Source organism: Rhinolophus sinicus, linkage group LG06 (assembly GCF_036562045.2).
Source record: "Rhinolophus sinicus isolate RSC01 linkage group LG06, ASM3656204v1, whole genome shotgun sequence".
Lineage (NCBI taxonomy): Eukaryota > Metazoa > Chordata > Mammalia > Chiroptera > Rhinolophidae > Rhinolophus > Rhinolophus sinicus.
The window spans coordinates 30,902,542-30,920,624 of record NC_133756.1 but is presented as its reverse complement, the minus strand read 5'-3'; the positions used below and the strand labels follow the sequence as shown (position 1 = coordinate 30,920,624).

Below are 18,083 nucleotides of genomic sequence, written 5' to 3'. Positions count from 1 at the left end.
CTGTGTAATTCAGCAGTACATAACTTCTAAAATTCGGTGCATCTTATTACTATAGTTGGGCATTAAAATAATTAAGGTAACTTGATGTTTTCTAAATGAAAAGTAACAGAGATATACTGTTCCCTATTAGTATCTGTTCCCAAAAGCATGGCTTCCTTAAGCACTACGTTTAATAGTTAAGCTAATAAAACATTTCAGAGAAGAAATGTCAGGTTGCTTTAAAACTTACCTTTTTCTTAGTTGACATTTCTTTTAAACAACAGCAGTACAAAACCACTGCAGGTATGTAAATGAGCAAATCAGCAACTAACACTGAAAAAACAAGCAAATGATTTTAAGTGTGAGACCATCAGGATCTGCAATAACCTATTAACTGCCTCCCTTCCTCCAACCTTGAATCGGAATTCTATTAACACAAGCTTCCTACCCACTCTGGACAAGTTCTTTACATGTGAACCCTTTCTAGGCCCTTCACCTCTGCCAAATTTCAATTGATACGGTACTACAGAGTCTCTTAATTTTCTCTAACAAATTCACACATGAAATCAATTAGATGTATCCAAAATTAATTCTCTCTTTGCTCTGACTTGGACTTAAAAATAAAAATACTCAAAGCAAAGACGTTTTTTTATTTTTAAATAAGTGTACACTCCAATTTTTCTGGTGTGACGAATACCTCAAATGTGCTGATCGATGCAAAGGAGAATCTTTTTTAAATGTTAATATTTATTTTAAAATACATAAACTTTTGTTAATTAATGCATATAAAGAACTTGAGAGACCCAGGTGAGGAGGAAACTGAAAAAAGTTAAAAAAAAAAAATTCATAATTCTGAATGTTCAATCTTTTTAGAAAAAAGAAAAACAAATACTTGTACTACACTAAACATAGTGTCTAGAATAAGATAAATGATAGCAAACTGTGAGTGTTAGATGCATGCTATCTGTTTTCAGCTCCAGATGCCACATTTAAGATGACACTGAAGAACTGAAACATATTCAAAGGAGACCTCAAAACCATTCAACAAACTGGTCACCTAAGAAATAGCTAAATACTCAGAGCTATTAATCTGGGGAAGAGGTGACTTCAAATGTCTGTAGGGTGTTAGGTATATAAAGGATCAGACTTATTCTGTGTAGCCCAAGGAAACAGAACCTAAAATAACTAGTGGTGGTTCAATACAAGAAGGAAATTTTTAATGATTGGGCTCTCTAAAAATAGAGTAGACTGTCTCTAAAGATTTTGAGTTCCCCGCAGATATAGGTATTGGCTCAGAAGCTAAACATGTGGTGCGTATGCAGCTCAGAGAGGATTAAAGCACCGGGGGAAAGACAGACCAGACAGATTATTATCTCTTGGGCCTGAGATTCCATGACTGGATGAATAGTGAAGAGAACAAACTCTACTAAATTTAGACTAATTAAGGAAAAGGCAGGGGCTAGCATTAAAGTCTATGTCATGTAAAGCTTTTAAAGAAATCTAAGGTTATTACTTTCAACTCTTTGATCACACAATAAATGCTCAATAAACATTTGTTGAGTGGATTATTTAATTTAGCTACAATGCACAGCAATACAATGAATGAGCCACAACTAGAGCAGTACAATGAATGAGATACAACTGTAAAGTTTAAAAGGTGAAAGGGATTTGGAATTGGTATATTAAAGCAACAGTCTAAACAACTAAAACTTCAATTTATAGCTACTTGACCTCAAGTGAGATACAAATACATTTGAGTTTACAAATACATTTTTGTCATGCATTCTACATATACGTGTATATGTATAGTTGTACAATTTTCAAAGTCAATAGCAACAATAGAATCTTTTGCCAGTTTTTTCAAAATTTTTTTCAAAATCAAATTTCGCACTCAATACCTATTGTTTTTTTTACCTGTTGTACGCATAAAGAGCTTATGTGCCTGACTCTCGTATCCACGTGATGTATGGAGAGCAATCCAGTCTGGATTTATAAACTTCGCCCTGCAAATCAAAGCATATATACATGCACTTTATTCCCCATCACTTTTAGCAATAAGGACATCTGAGGACATCTGATTCTATTTTAAGAAGTAGCCGTTGCTCTTATAAAGCGATAGAGCCAAGGCTTAGTCTTTTTATTTAATTATGTGAAACTGACTTAAGCTATAAAAGAGTCTGCCTTGCTCATCTTCCAACAAAATCATGTAACATGTTACTAACTGCCCTACCTTCACAATTCTTCCAGCGTTAAAAACAATCTGATGTATCACATTTCATTTATTAAATATATCAGTTTATAAAGAACAATATGCTAGTATTGACCAGAGGATCATGTTTTATAATTTATAATCTTTTCAGTTATCATAATAATCAGCTAAAATAAGTAGCTATTAATCATAAATCACTGCATAAAGCTAACCATAATTGTTATTAAAAAAAGATAAATTAAGTTTTCAATCATATTACATTACTCTTAATGCTGCAAAGTATAACTGATAATGAAGTTTAGGGATACGTTTCAAATCCAGGAAGCTAATTTTTATGAAATATGAAATAATAAAACAAATAAGATGAGTTCAGAAGATACTGTGAAGAAGTTCCCCAAATTTCTCCTGACATGGAAATACCACTGCAATGGAATACTACAACAGAGTAGACATGGGTTTTTACCAAATAGAAGTTCCTAATCTTCTACAGAGCGTTCCATTTCTGTAAAAGAAGGAATTCCAATCCTGATCTTAAAGCATAAGTGAAACACTACAGTAATTCTAATTTCTAACTTGACAGATTAGTCAGAATACCATTTGGACCTACGTTTTTCATTTACTTTGGGCCATTCTGGGCCATTCCAGAAAAAAGCTTTCCTATGCACAACTAACCATTTTACATATATTTCTCAGTCATCTATGCACAACTGGTAACAATTCTGCTTCAAAACAAAGCTAGATTTTTGCATGTTTGGCCTATCCTCCAAAGGAATTATGGAAATTTCAAACTCTGATAGTTAACTTTCTTATAACCCAATTGTAAAGGTATAGTGCTTTCTTTGCAAACCATAATACAATAGTAGATACAAACAATCTCTCCTCTATTCAACAATGTCAGGTCACACTGTTTCTTACTATATCTGCTAAGAGCATAAATATTTAGAGTTACATTAAAGAAGAAAAACTTACACATATGCACATAAAAGACTATGATAAGCTGTAAGAGGTGGATAATCCAATCCCCAATACAGTAAATCATTATCACTGCTGTTAAAATACCTGAAAAAGAAATAAAGTACCATTCCATTAATCAATATTCTGGAAACAGACTTTTATTTAACATCTCATTTAACTGACTTGAAATGCAAACTGTAAAATGTTAGATAAATTTTAAAAGTTCATCTAAACTTTTTTGTCTTTTCCCCTTCTTCTAAAAATTTTTGTGAACTCCCAATTAAAAGTTGTGATTGAGTAGAGTGCCTAAATAATTTATTGACTAAACCAAGGTACTCTTGAGAGTGAAAGAGAAAGGTATTCATAGTTAACCACAACAACGGATGCAAATAACGATTGTCCAAGGCAAACTGGAGCTTATTATCACTCTGTTAGTAGACTTAATTGATGACTAACACTTATACAAAAGAAAATATGTAACAAAAAAGACAATTTGCTTCTGACAGTCTAACAAATTAGATAAACAGTATGAAATCAAAATCTTAAAAAGTAAAAAATGAATATCAAAGAACACATAAAGATTAGGTTTATGGAAAGAAATATTTCATGAAACAGACTTAATAAGACTGAAAACAAGTCAACAAACGTGATGAGAGCCTATTCTTTGCAAGATTCTGTGAATTAAGGAAGAAAACTAGATATAATATTCATAAACTAATAGGATCCTCAATTTGGCCAGAATGGGAAGAAACTATAGACAATTACTATGATTCAAGAAATTAAAATTAAATTTATGTAAACAGGTTTCTAAATTATGTCTTTTGTAACTAGTCAGTTTTTTCTACCCATTTATTTTCTCGGTCCTAAGAAGAATTTACAATAATGGAGACCAAGCTTTATAACTCACAAATAATGATCATTCATAAGCCTTTTGAAATAGGTAACAATTTCTCAGCATCACAATCTCTATGGAATTTTAAAAAGATTTTAAGTTAGCATTCATCGTGATCTATTATTCACATTCATTTTCTTAATGTCAGGCAAAGACACATTACCATTAATCCCCCTCAAAACACTCCCCCCACTTCGAACACACTTATCCCATCGTTCTTGCCACTTTCTGAAGCAGTTCTGGAAGTCCTCTTTTATGAGTGTCTTTAGTTGTGCTGTCGTGGCTGCCTCGATGACCTGAATTGATTCAAAATGTTTTCTTTTCATGGTGATTTTGACTTTGGGGAAGAGCCAGAAATCGCACGATGCCAGATCCGGTGAATAAGGTGCATGAGGACACACCATAATATTTTTCTTAGACAGAAATTGCGGTACTAGAAGCCATGTGTGACATGGAGCATTGTCATGATGGAGGATAAAGACACTCAGAATTCTCATGCTATACAACCTTGATTTTTTTCAACACTTTGAAACTTACCACCAAGATTATTTCAGGCATTGCATAATTTTTAAAAACTCATAGACCATAGTAGAAACCTAATCATACAATTATTCTCTGAGTTATTATAATAAAGCAAAAGAATGAAAATGTATACATATAGTCCGTTCTTGATTATTTGGGCCAAAGTAGGAGGCCAGTGGCACCAAAAACTGAAAACTAAGGTAGATCAGTATTTATAGGCTGACTTTACTGGATTAAGATTATATTCTTACTACTGGAATCAGTGCTATTGCCACCTAGTACTAAGCAAAAAGCTGCAATTTATCAATTTTCTCTAACCTTTCAATACTTAATAATTACATTTAATTTCTATTAACATCTTTGTTGAGAACAAACTGCTTACCAAATAACAGCTAAAAACACAATTATCTTATCTGTGTAATATTTACAAAAGAATAGAAAAGAATTATAAAGCTCAAAAGCAGTGGTCTGGTTTACCTGAGCAAATATTACCCTATTCTACCAATCAAGCTAGACAAAAACATTAAGAATATACTAATAATCTGAACAGTACTATTCACTGGTTAAATCAATGTCTGAGGATCTGAAAGATACTCAAAATAGAACAAAGGCTAGTGCCAAATATTTAGCCAATCTCTATTTTAAATGCTCCAAACTCTGACTAGGGTAAGCCAACCCATTAACAGAGGGTTAACTTCATTACATGAAGTTCTATGAAACTCTCTCATAAAGGAGTTATATATAAAGCAGTGAACAAAGCAATCAACAGAATAGGAAGACTTTGTATAGGCAATCTCTAATAAAGTAATCTAGCAGGCATCCAGTAAAGGCCATAAATAATGTCATCAATTATTATCAGAACATGTTCAAAAACATGACACAAGAATGAATTTCTGTGAAGACATAACCATAGCTAACATTTATTGAGAGCTCATTACATTGCAGGCACTGGTCTAAGTGCTTTACATGTATTATTTTATTCAATCCTCATAATAACCCAGTGAAATATGTTTTTCTATTATTTCCATTCTACAAGTGATAAAACTGTAACAGAGAAAGTTAAATAAGCTGCCAAAGGTCATATCGCTAGTAAATAAATAGTAGAGCCAGGAACTGAATGCAGGCAGTCTGACTCTAGCACCTATACTCTTCACCACTCAGCTAACCCTTTCTGACATTTCATACGTCCCTAACAGAGAAACTTTGCAAAACCTCCCGAGGAAATATGTTTAGCCTATAAACTTCCACAATTTATGTCCAGAGGAGCTTCTAAGGCATTTAGTGTTCTATAATCAAAGTTCTAGTTCAGGGCCATATTCCAGCTGGTAAATGAGCATAGGGGTAACTTTCAGGAGTATGAAATTTCAATACGGGCCTACAATATGCAAGGTAATTAATGTACATGACATCAGTATACAGAAAGATGAGGATGCTTAAGATGAAAAGAAAAAGCATTATTTCCTTTTAAATATCTTCAAATCTATATTAATTGACTATGATAAACAATAAAATCAAGTTAAAATTATCCATACCATTGTTTGATTGGTAAATTAAAAGTAATTTCTTGCCAGTGTCTCTGAGCTTCATAATCACCAAACATAGGGGGTTTCCCAGCACCTAAGATGAAAAGTAAAAATGGCAAAAAAACAGTACTTTAGTGTATCAGGGATTTTTATTTCCTTATGAAAATTACCTAAATTATAGAGGTAGGGAAAGTGTTGTAGGGGAAGAAAAACACAAAAGTTACCAAAAAAATCAGAAATAAGGTGTAAATCCTAGCACAGCTAGTACACTTAGTGACTGTGTGACCTTAGGCGACACTTAACCTCCCTAAGTCAGCGCATTAAAAACAGGAACGATACTACTTACCCAGAGGACTATTGGAATAAAGAAGATAATGGATATAAAATGCACAGTATAGTTAGTACCTGGCACACAGTAAACATTCAATAAATATTGTTAACATTAATTAGTTACTAATGTTAGTTATTAATTAGTTGGAAATACTAATTATAAGATATCCAAATTTATTTTTATTTCATGAGACTGTCAACTATATTGTCCAGGGCCGGCCCGGTGGCTCAGGCGGTTAGAGCTCCATGCTCCTAAGGCAGCAGGTTCGATTCCCACATGGGCGAGTGGGCTCTCAACCACAAGGTTGCCAGTTCAATTCCTCAAGCCCCGCAAGGGATGGTGGGCTCTGCCCCCTGCAACTAAGATTGAACACGGCACCTTGAGCTGAGCTGCCTCCTGGATGGCTCAGTTGGTTGGAATGCGGGCTCTCAACCACAAGGTTGCCAGTTCGACTCCCACCAGGGATGGTGGGCTGCGCCCCCTGCAACTAGCAACAGCAACTGGACCTGGAGCTGAGCTGCACCCTCCACAACTAAGACTGAAAGGACAATAACTTGAAGCTGAACGGCACCCTCCACAACTAAGATTGAAAGGACAACAAACAACTTGACTTGGGAAAAAGTCCTGGAAGTACACACTGTTCCCCAATAAAGTCCTGTTCCCCTTCCCCAATTAAAAAAAAAAACACTATACTGTCCAATAAGTATCATAAAACCATAATAATAACAAATCTGTATTTGAAAAGGGGTTTTTATAAACGAACATAAATAACTTAAGGTCAAGTATAGAACCAAAAACAAACTATATATTACAAAGACAGTTAAGTCAGGCTTTGCTGCCAAATGAGTTATATAAAAAACTGGCAATTTATACTCCTTTTAATTTCAAAATTGCAAATAAAGTGATAATGGATCTTTAATAACTAACAATTGGTAGTGCCTACTACATGCCAAACACAACAATGAAGTACACATTATTATCATCCCCACTTTACAGCTGGAAAAATGGAGGCAATGGTCACCCAGGTAATAAGTAGCAGAGTCTGGATCTGAACCCAGGCAGACTGGCTCCATAAACCATGCTCTTAGCCCCCACTCTGTATTGCTTCACAATTTGGTTAAGTAGGTTATTAACCTTAAATCATTTAAAAATGACATAAAAGTAATTCCATTTAGTAATCGGTAAAAGTCCACTACTTAACTAGCAGTTGACTACAAAATTGTGACAAGGCCCAGAGAGGTATAGTACAGTCACAGGTTTTTAATCAGCAAATGAAAATCATATATAGTCCATCTAAAGAACAAAATAAATGAACAAACAAAACAGAAATAGACTCATAGACAGAGAGAACAAACTGATGATTGCCAGAGAGGATGGCGGTCAGGGAGCTGGGTAAAAAGGTGAAGGGATTAAGAAATACAAATTGGCAGTTACAAAACAGTCACGGGGATGTAAAGAACAGCATAGGGAATATAATCAGTAATGTTGCAACAACTATGGATAGTGCCAGGTGGGTGCTAGACTAATGGGTGGGGGGGGTCACTATATAAATTATATAAATGTCTAAACACACGAAACTAATACAAAATAATACTGAATGTCAACTGTAACTGAAAAAAATAATTAAAAAAAAAGAAAATCACATCTAGTCCAATATACTCATTAATCCCTAGGGAAGGTGTGGCCATATTGGAGAATGACATAGTATCACTCATTGAAATCCAACCCAGGTTTTGTCCAGCTTTGAAACACTACAAAGTAGACTTTTTCGCATTTAACAGCTATATTATAACAATATTCTTTAAATGCTAGAATCCCCATCCAAAGAGATACTCCCACTATGAGATAAATCATGGGGAAAGCAGATTAACATCACTGAAGCATACGAACTGCGTGATTATCACAAGGAATTACCCATAGTACATGTACACACACACACACCTCTGTCTCACTCTCAGAAAGTACCGTATCTGGTTCAGTTTTGTATTCTCAGGATGAAATGGCACCTAGTAGATTCTCAGTGAATGATGATATAACAAGGATGTTGATATAATCAGTGTGATAAAGCAAGGATTTTAAGTTCAAAAGATTTGAATCCCTGATTTTCCCCTTACTGAATGTGCGACATTAAGCAATTTGTGATGACAGACCAATTAATTGTGCCAAGGCTACTTTTAACACAATGCCCATATATTGGTTCTTGCCCAAAAACATCTTTAAGTTGCTGTCTTACACTTTAAAATTCCAAGCCTCTGTTCATGCTGCCTGCTCGCTATTCATACATCTCTTCTGTCAACTTATATCCAACGTTCAAGAATCATCTTCCCTTATAAATTAAAAACATACTGATCATTAATTATTGACTTCTCACAATACTTACATTTTCACATGACTATACAATTTCCTAACTGCTACCCAAATAAGAATTTTAGTTCCTATGATTTTCCAGAGTTCAAAAGAAACATATTGCTAGGAAGATAGTACATGCTTTCATTAAAAAGTTCCTCAATGAACAGAACAAGAGGGGGAGAATAATCTACAATAAAAAAAGGGAAAATAATTCCTCATTGAATTAACCGCATTGTTGCATGTGTATAGATGCATAACTGCATTTTATAGATGTGTGTGTGTTTCTGTTTTTAGAAATACAACTATTGTCTATAGGGGGAATGGAGTTGATTTTATTTTTTCTTTGCTTTGTTTTTGTTTGTTTGTTTTTGGTCCACTGGGACAATGAAAGTCAGAGAGGATCTTAGTAATTTCCTATACCTGAAAAAAAATCCGGCTATCTAGATTTTCTGAAATTGCTCTAGACTGTGGTCAGTATGGAAGAATTTATTACCATTCTCTAACAAATAGAAGAATGGATAATGACTCTCTTTAGGGTTGAGAAACAAGTTTCTATCCAGAGTCTGACCTACTTCAATAAATTCAGCTGACACTGGCTATGAAATTAGTACTTAAGTTTTTAAAACTGCTAAAGTGCCCTTAAAGCAACCCAGAAGGACAGCGCAACTGTACCTATGGGAGCTTCACTTGGGAAGGACAAAAAGGATTCCTTCCACTGATTAATTCTACAAATTCATTTACATGAGATTCAGAATTACATAAAGAAAACACACTAATGTAGATTTACAAACCTTCAATTTTGTCTCATTCTCAGGAAAATAAGCTTAAGCACCACTTAAATATTCATTTTAGTAACGGCTAAACTATTCAGAATTATGTTAGAATTTAAAAAGCACATAGTTTCTTTGAAAACAATACACACTACTTGCCTTTACATTTAAACATTCTAAGAGAAGTGAATTTGGCTAAAATTTTCAAGAATAAAATCCCCCTTTTATATGATACCGGTAAGAAGAAACATTACAAACAGTAATAGGTAACCTGAGAGAAACTAACCAACTAAATACAAGTCATACTTTAACACTATGTTACAAAAACTGATTTTCTATGACTTTCTCCTCCTAAACAGCGAACACAGCTTAGAAAAAAAGATTATTAAAATTGGTTCAAGTGTTGCTATTTGCTCTAAAAACATTGGTAACACTTTGGATCAAGTATAGAGGAACTGTGAATCTCTACAAGATTCGATAAACAATACTAAAATCAGAATTTGTTTCTTCTCCATGGCTTGTTTAAAAGCAACAAACAATATTTAGTCAATATTCTTAGATCTATAAAAAAATAATTATATAAGCAGCACTTTTATGTAAGGGGTATATGTAAGGGGTATAAATTTGAGAAAAATTTAAAATATAATATACATAAGGAGTTTACCTATCCAATATATGCATTTCCAAAGAAGAAATAATGGATCAATACTGACCAAGCTCACCTAAACTTCCTCATTCTTGTGCTTCCTAACCACAATCTTCAAACAAAAATAAAACAAAAAGCAAACTGAAATAAGAATGTTAAAAACAAATTATAACAAAAAAAAAGTATTTGAATTCATAGAGATAAAAAATCTTACTGGAAACACAGATGTATTTATTCATTAATTCTCTCAGCCTCCCATGATACAGAAGTTCTTCACATGTGAATGCTAAGTGTTACATTCTTTATGATGGAGTTGAGAATTCTGACAGAATCACTACCTACAAAAGATGTCTACAAATATTCTAACATATAATAACAATGCTTTTCTTATATAGTAATCCAAAAGTAATCTTGTTCTGTTGACTTTCTTATGGGACCATTTAAGAGTGTAGATGCTAAAATCTTAAATATTATTAAGGCAAATCTAGCAATATATTTTAAATAAATAAATAAATAAATAAATAAATAAATAACACTGGTTTCCTCTGCTATCTGAAAGCAAATCATTCCTATGAAAACTTTCCTAAGCTAAAATGGCATAAAGTGAAGAGTATCCCCCTTTTACAAAAGACCTACATTAGTACAGTAAATGGCTTTTTTTTGTAAAAGCAAAAATCTTCAGGTTTCTTTCAGATAGTGAAAACAGGTACTAATGTACAAATAGGGTTATTCTAGGAATGCAAGGTTGACTCAATGCTAGAAAGAACAAAAACATACTCAATTGTGAATTAAAAGTTAAAATTAGGAACAAGATAAAGATGCCTGAATCACCACATCTGTTCAACACTGAAATAGGTCCCAGCAATAAAAAGAAAAGAAAGAGAAATTAAAAGTGTAAGCAGTAGAAAGGAAGAAATAAAAATATCATTAGTCCCAGACCATTTCGTTTTTTTTTACACAGAAAATCAAAAAGACCCTTCAGATATGTTATTAGAATTATAAGAGTTTAGAAAGGTTGTCAAATAGAAAAAATGAGCCATATTTTTATACCCCAACAACAAGCATTTAGAAAAGCAAATTTTAAAAAGATACCATCCACAATGGTAGGGAAAAAAATATTTAAGATACCTAAGAATACATCTAAGAATGGATGTGTAAGACTTTTATGTAGAAAATTATAAAATTCTGTTAAGACATTAAAGAAGACTTAAATAAATGGAAAAACATACCATCTTAACTAGCGAATTAGAAGCCCCACTATGTTAATGATTGCCAATTCCCCCCAAAGTTAATCAACAGTATTGAAGAATGTCTAATTCCAATCAAAATCCCAACAAGGTTTTTCACTGGACTTTGACAATCTGATATTTTAAAAAGACATATATGTGTATATTAGTTTTCTATTGCTGTATTAACAATTAATACAAACTTAGTAGCTTCAGACAACATTCTTTTACAATCTCACAGTCTGTAGTCCAGAAGTCTGTGTGGGCTTAACTATAATAGGTTCTCTGCGCAGGGGATCACAAGGCCAAAATAACGTATCAGCCTGTCTGGACTCTTATCTGGAGGGACAGGGAAACAATCCATTTCCAAGCTTATTCAGGCTATTGGCACAATTCAGTTCCTTTCAGCTACAGGTACAAGGTTTCTCTGATGACTGTCAGCTAGGGGTACTCTCTGCAACTAGAGGCCACTCGTGTTCCTTCTCACATGGCCCTCTCCATTGTCAAACCAGCAACAGTGTCAAGTCCTTGTTATTGTGTCCAATTTCTAAGCCCACACTGAACCTCAGATGTAGAACAAAGCAAGGGCAACAGATGAACTAGAAAATATTTATGCCAATTCCTGGAGCAAATTTTATCAAGGTCATCCATGCTAAGCCTTTCTAATATTGAGGCAGTTCCCAAGTGGGAGGGTTCCAGTTACTTGCACCCTTCACAACATTTGGTCATGTTAAACTTTTGAATTTGCGCCAGGCTGGAATCTGTGAAATGATATTTCATTGTAGTTTTAATTTGAATTTCCTTCATTGCTAAATTCATTTAACTAGAATTTCATTCATTTCTAAAAGATTGAGCATATTTTTTGTGTTTATTGACCATTTGTTTCCTTTTCTGTGATATTTGCTTAATCATTTGTATAATTCTATAGGGTTTTTTCTTATGTATTCTGTATTTTGTTGTGTGTGGTTTTTTTTCCTTATGTTTTGTATACTCTGGAAGCTAACCTTTGTACAAGTTGCAAATATCTTCTAGTGTCTGACCTATCTTTTCACACTTTAAGGTGTCTTTTGAGGAACAGGAGTTTTTGATTTTTGATTTTTTAGGTTTTTGATGTTTTTATTTTTTAATTTTTTAATTACAGTTTACATTCAATATAATATTAGCTCCAGGTATACAGCACAGTGATTTATATAAGTTACAAAGTGATCCCCCCGATAATTCTAGTACCCACCTGGCATCATACATAGTTATTACAGTATCATTGACTACATTCCCTATGCTATACAGAAGTTTTTTGTTTTAAGGTCATGAAATTTATCAATCTTTTTCCTTTATGATTTGTGCTTTTTATATCTTAAGAAATCCTTCCCTACTCCTAGAAAAATATCACAAAGATATTTTCCTAAAATTTTCTTCTAAAAAATTTAAAGATTTATCTTTCCTTTTTAAGTCCTTATCACCTTAGAATTAAATTTTGTGTGTAACATGTGAGATAGAGTTCCACTTTAAAATTTTTTTCATATGGATAATTAGTTGTTTTACTTCATTTATTGCATTAATCTGCATTACCAGCTCTGTCTATACTGGGTTTTCACATATACATGGGTCTGTTTCTGTTTCTCCATTTTGAACCACTGGTTCGATACTGCCATGTTTTATTACTATAATTTTACATTAAGTCTTGATATGTTGTGAGGCATGTCCTCCCAACTGGTAGTTCCGCTTTGGGAGTGTCTTAACTACTCTGGGCTCTTATACAAATGCATTTTGTTAGAATTAGATGTTTATATGTATTTTCTTATATACATATAAGAAAATAAGCCTGAAATTCTTCTGTCCTGTTCAGAAAACTGTAAACTATTACCAAAAGCAAACAAACAAAAACTATTCAAAGGAATATTTACCTATCTTTTAAACAGTAAACATGTGTTACCTGAATAAGAATTGAGAGAAACTGTCCACCGTACTGTTAGTCCTATTAAGACCACAGTTGTCATCAAGTACCACCTCTCCATATTTCTTCTTCAAGTTTAGGGAGGGAAAAAAACAGGACCAGTGCCAGAATACTTTTAACACCCAGTCACTTCTTTTCTTGATCAGAGAATGTTATCAATTCTTTGGAATTAGGAGTTTGAGAGGATTTTTAAGTGATGCTTTGTTTCCAAACAGTTAAATACTGATTTTCAAGTCTATGAAGAAGTGGCCTGGAGGAGAGAAAAGAAAGATACCAATATTTAGCTGACAATAGTACCTATAACAACAAACCCATTAAACCAAGTAGAAAGATAGAAAGGGGTTAGTTTTAAGTTCTTTACTCTCTAGTCCTCTAGTTGGAAAATACACCTTGAGAGGTAGATCTCCCTATTAAATGGGACTCAGGATATCTAAAGATAGAAAAAGGATCTGCTCTAACAAGGGAATGTATCTGAAGAAAAACAGAGGTATATAGATAGTAGAAGAGTCAATCTACCTAGAGCATGTTCACCCACAGGTAAAAATAAGACCAGAAGGTAAACAAAGGGGTGATTTATCTTTGGTACAAAGAGAAAGAGGAATTTTATCTTTCTATTTAGTTTGAGAAAGTTTTCCACTAATGTAACTGATGTAGTTTGATTTTTTTATGTCTTTCCTTCCAAAATATACTTGCATCAGCTTTCCATCTTAAAGAATGAACCTTTTTGCAAGATTCAATAAGAATAACCCCAACTTTTAAGAGAAAATACAAGAAGGAACAAAATTCAATTAACCAGTTACATGTTTCATTTTTTTCACATTTTCCCTTGGGTTGAGGAGTTTAAAAGGATAAAGCTTTGAAGAATTCTAGGCCATTTTAACATTATATTTTAAGTATATTCAGAAAAATAAAATTAGTAAGTTAACTGAAAAATTTAGAGGGAATCTGGCAAATTACACCTATTGGGCAAAAATTATTTTCTTATTTAAAATAAAAATAGCAAAGGCCAACTCTAAAACTAATGAAGTCTAGCATCACAATCAGGTAGAATGACACAAAGTATTTAATCAGGCTATGTAACTTTATTATTCAAATTTGGATTATATAAATTCCCTCTTTCCTCCTTCCTACTGCATCTACCTTTGATCATTTTATTGTTCACTAGAAGTTCTATTACAGAGGCAAAGAGGAAAAATTAATATTAAATCACTTTCTGATGTTGAGTCTGGGTTTGACAAGGTTATAAGCCATTATAAACTATTCAAATTCTCAAAGTCTAACTTGAAAAGCCCCTTTTATCAACATGCTGCACTATATATTGCAAAATGGCAAAATAACACTCTACTTTCTGCTGAGACATCATGTTTAAAATTAATTTCACAAATGCTAATCCCTGGATTTAAAAATATAGCTTAACCAATATTGTCTTGGAAATTTAAATCACTTACATGACCAAGTTAAGTTAATTATCCACAGTTCCAGATAATCATATTTAAGTACTTCCCCAAGAACCTTAAGTAACAAAAAAAATAAACTACCAATTACACTTAATAATCATGATGCACTTAAAAAGAACATAATGCTTAACTAGTATCATGTTGATCATGTGGTAGATCAACATGGTAAAAGGGATAGCTAACTGATGGATTAAATAATCATATCCAAAAAGATATGGACAACATCTATAATGAACCAAATATAACTCCAGAAATCATGACAGGGATAAATTCAAAGTCCTGCACTTAAACGTGAGAAAACAAACCAAAAACTGAACTATGTGTGTATTGATAGGGGGGGTCAGTAGATAACAGATGGTAATCATTAGTACTGTATGGACCCAGAACTGATAACTAATGTTACAGGTATTTTGATTATTAGGAACATTTCTCTAACAATTTAGAGCTTTCCAAAAATAAAATGAGCTTCATGAGAAAGGAGTTCCTCTTTAACAGTTTCAACAGAAGCTGAGCAACTACTTGACAAGAATCATTTTATAGAGTGTAGAACAGGTAACTAACTTATAAAGTGCCTATTAAATGTGATTTTGGAAGCATATTATGTGCCTGAATATAAATCCTGACAATTCAAAAGAAGATTTGGTCTCCCAACTGGTTAATGTTTCCCCTAATTTCCAGTAGTTGCCCAGTATTGCAACATTTTTCGGGCTTCTTTAATGAGTAAAATGGATAGGCCTTCCCCTTCCCAACCTCCACAAGTGGCTCACGTTAGAAACTAAAGGACATCAAAAACATCTCTTCCTGACATCTATTAAATTTAGAACAAAATCCAAATACCCCAACCATAAGACCCTCTGATCTGACCCTGCCTATCTCTCCAATTTCATCTCCTCCCACTTTCCCACAAGTTCTTACCCCTCTTCCTAGAAACTGTCAGGTTCATTCATACCTCAGTTCCTTTTCACTTCTATTCCCTCTGCTTCCAATGCTCTTAACACAGCTCATTAGCCAATCTTTCACCCTTCATATTATATTTCAAGTCATCCTCTCAGAAAGATCATCCCTGACCACCCTACTAAGGTTTCTGTCTCTTACTGTAACACTTCTGTAATTTTTCTTCCTAATTCTTTTCACTAATCAGAAATTATATGTATTCTTTGGTGCAATCTCACAAACAAGTATAATGGAGCAAGTATAATGGAGCAATCTCACAAACAATTTTAAGTAAGAAAAGCTAGACACCAAAGAATACATGTGGTTCCATTTATGAAAGTCTCATAAATAGGCAAAACTAATCTATGGAAGTAGAAATCAGGAGATTACCTTTGGGGAGGATAGAGGGGACGGCGATTGGGAGAGGTCTCCAGGGCAAGCCTTCTGAAAAGGTGCTGTGAATATTGTTTCTTGATTTGAGTGGTGGATAAAAGATGTGTTTATGCTAAATCAACAGGTTACAACTTATGATTTGTGTACAGTATTACACTGTACATGTTATATTCCAATAAAAAAGTATAAAAGGAAATTACATTTATTTGTGAACTAGACTATAAAGCTCCTTGCAAGCAGGCATCCTCCTGTCTTAGCTGTTACTTTGTTCTCTGCACGTAGGAAAAATGCTGACAGTAAGTATTCATAAAGTACCGACCAACCCGACTTACCGTGGTTTGACCTAGGATTTTCAACTTTGCGATGGTGCAAAATCGATACGAATTCAGTAGAAACCATAGTTCAAATTTTGATCTTTTCCTAGGCTAGCCACGTGCCCTACGATTGTCCTGATGCTGGGCAGTGGTACCAGCCAGCCCACAGCTCTGTCAGTCACAGAATCACAAAGGTAAACAAACAACCCAGACTCTACAGTGTACTGTTGCCAGCATTCTTTTGGATATTGTGTTTTCACATCCCATTCTGTCTACAAAATGCCTGTCTCTTGCTTCTGGTGAGAGGAAGGGGAAGGCAATGACTCTTGAGATGAAACTCAAGAGTCATTGCCCAATTAATTGCAGGCTAATGTAAGTGTTCTGAGCACGTTTAAGGTAGACTAAGCTAAGCTATGATGTTGGGTAGGTTAGGCGCATTACACGCATTTTCAACTTAGGATATTTTCACCTTAGGATGGGTTTTATCTGGATGTATAACCGCATCCCAAGTCGATGAGCATCAGTGTATGCTGAATGGAGATCTCCGTGTGTGAAGAGGGATGGTACCTAATTTTACCAAATTCTTTGTGGTTAAAGATATTATGTAAGACTTTTTAACCTATCTCTTCTCCTTGAACAGTAAAAAGGGTTATTATTTTTTCCATCTGTAAAGCAAAATACAGTAACTTTCTAACCCATCGACTGGGCCAGGAAGTTGCCACAGTTTTCCGTCCTACTTCTCCCTCAGGGTGCGATTCAGCAAAAGAAAAGTCGGCCGTCCACTTCCCAGGGCGTAATTTGTTCCTTTTAGTCCGAAAGGTCCTTCCCCCAAGGTGGACACCATACCCAGGGAGTGCTGCTGTCCCAGGGGAGCACGTCTTGCAAAAGGGACCTCTCCCGACCTTCCTCCCCACTTTCTCCAGCAGGCCAGACCCTCAGGATCACAGGAACAGGGTAACAAGTCGCTCCTGCCAAGGGGCCCACCACCACCACCGCGTCCTGCACCCGACCCCCAAGCGAGCCTGCAGGCCGGACTGTGGAGGCCTCGAGGCCGCCCTAGGAGTGAACCCGATCCGGGGAGCCCATTCACCAGCTGCGCGCAGGCTCGGAAGTCCCCAGCCCCTCCCCACCGTGGCGGAGCGGTCCCGAACCCCAGCACCGCGGCCTCTTACCCCGCGGCCTGCAACACATTGAGATTCGCGCCGGCAGCGGGTCCCAGAAAGGCGCCTGCGCGCGCGCCCACGCGGCAGAGCGCCCCCTCCCGCCCCGTCTTCCGCCTTCGCACGCTCGCGCGCCGCCCGCGAGCCCGGCGCGGGAGCGAGCCCGTCGAGCGTGAGGGGAGGGGCGGGGAGAGCGCAGAGAGGAGGCGGCCGACTCGGGAGGCGTGGCAGGAGCGGCTGGAACCCGAGAGGCCTCCGGCCCGGGTTAGGCTTGGGGCAGGTGGAAAGCCCCTTGCTCTTCTTTCCCGGGATCGTGGCCAAGGCCTGAGCTGCTGCCTAGTCTACAAATTCCTGCCAGGGGCGCGTCCTGGCTCGCTGCACAGAGTGGAGAGCCCTTGGCTGGTTCCCACCACCAGGCAGTAGGGCTTCCTCTGGGCCTGTGCCCTCAAGGAGTCAAAAAGGCAACATGCT

At 35.5% G+C, this 18,083-nt stretch overlaps 1 protein-coding gene across 1 annotated transcript in view; it reads right to left on the bottom strand.

Annotated features, from left to right (window-relative positions):
- Nucleotides 1-17,773, bottom strand: part of ALG6 (ALG6 alpha-1,3-glucosyltransferase) — a 43,388-nt gene extending 25,615 nt beyond the window's left edge. The window contains exons 1-6 of the mRNA XM_074334840.1: nucleotides 17,625-17,773; nucleotides 13,335-13,605; nucleotides 6,089-6,173; nucleotides 3,158-3,247; nucleotides 1,894-1,982; nucleotides 230-312 (exon numbers count right to left, since the gene is read on the bottom strand). Of these exons, the coding sequence (XP_074190941.1) occupies nucleotides 230-312; nucleotides 1,894-1,982; nucleotides 3,158-3,247; nucleotides 6,089-6,173; nucleotides 13,335-13,416 (429 nt within the window). The 5' untranslated portion in view covers nucleotides 13,417-13,605; nucleotides 17,625-17,773. The remainder of the gene's footprint in view (nucleotides 1-229; nucleotides 313-1,893; nucleotides 1,983-3,157; nucleotides 3,248-6,088; nucleotides 6,174-13,334; nucleotides 13,606-17,624) is intronic.
- Nucleotides 17,774-18,083: the final 310 nt, after the last annotated feature.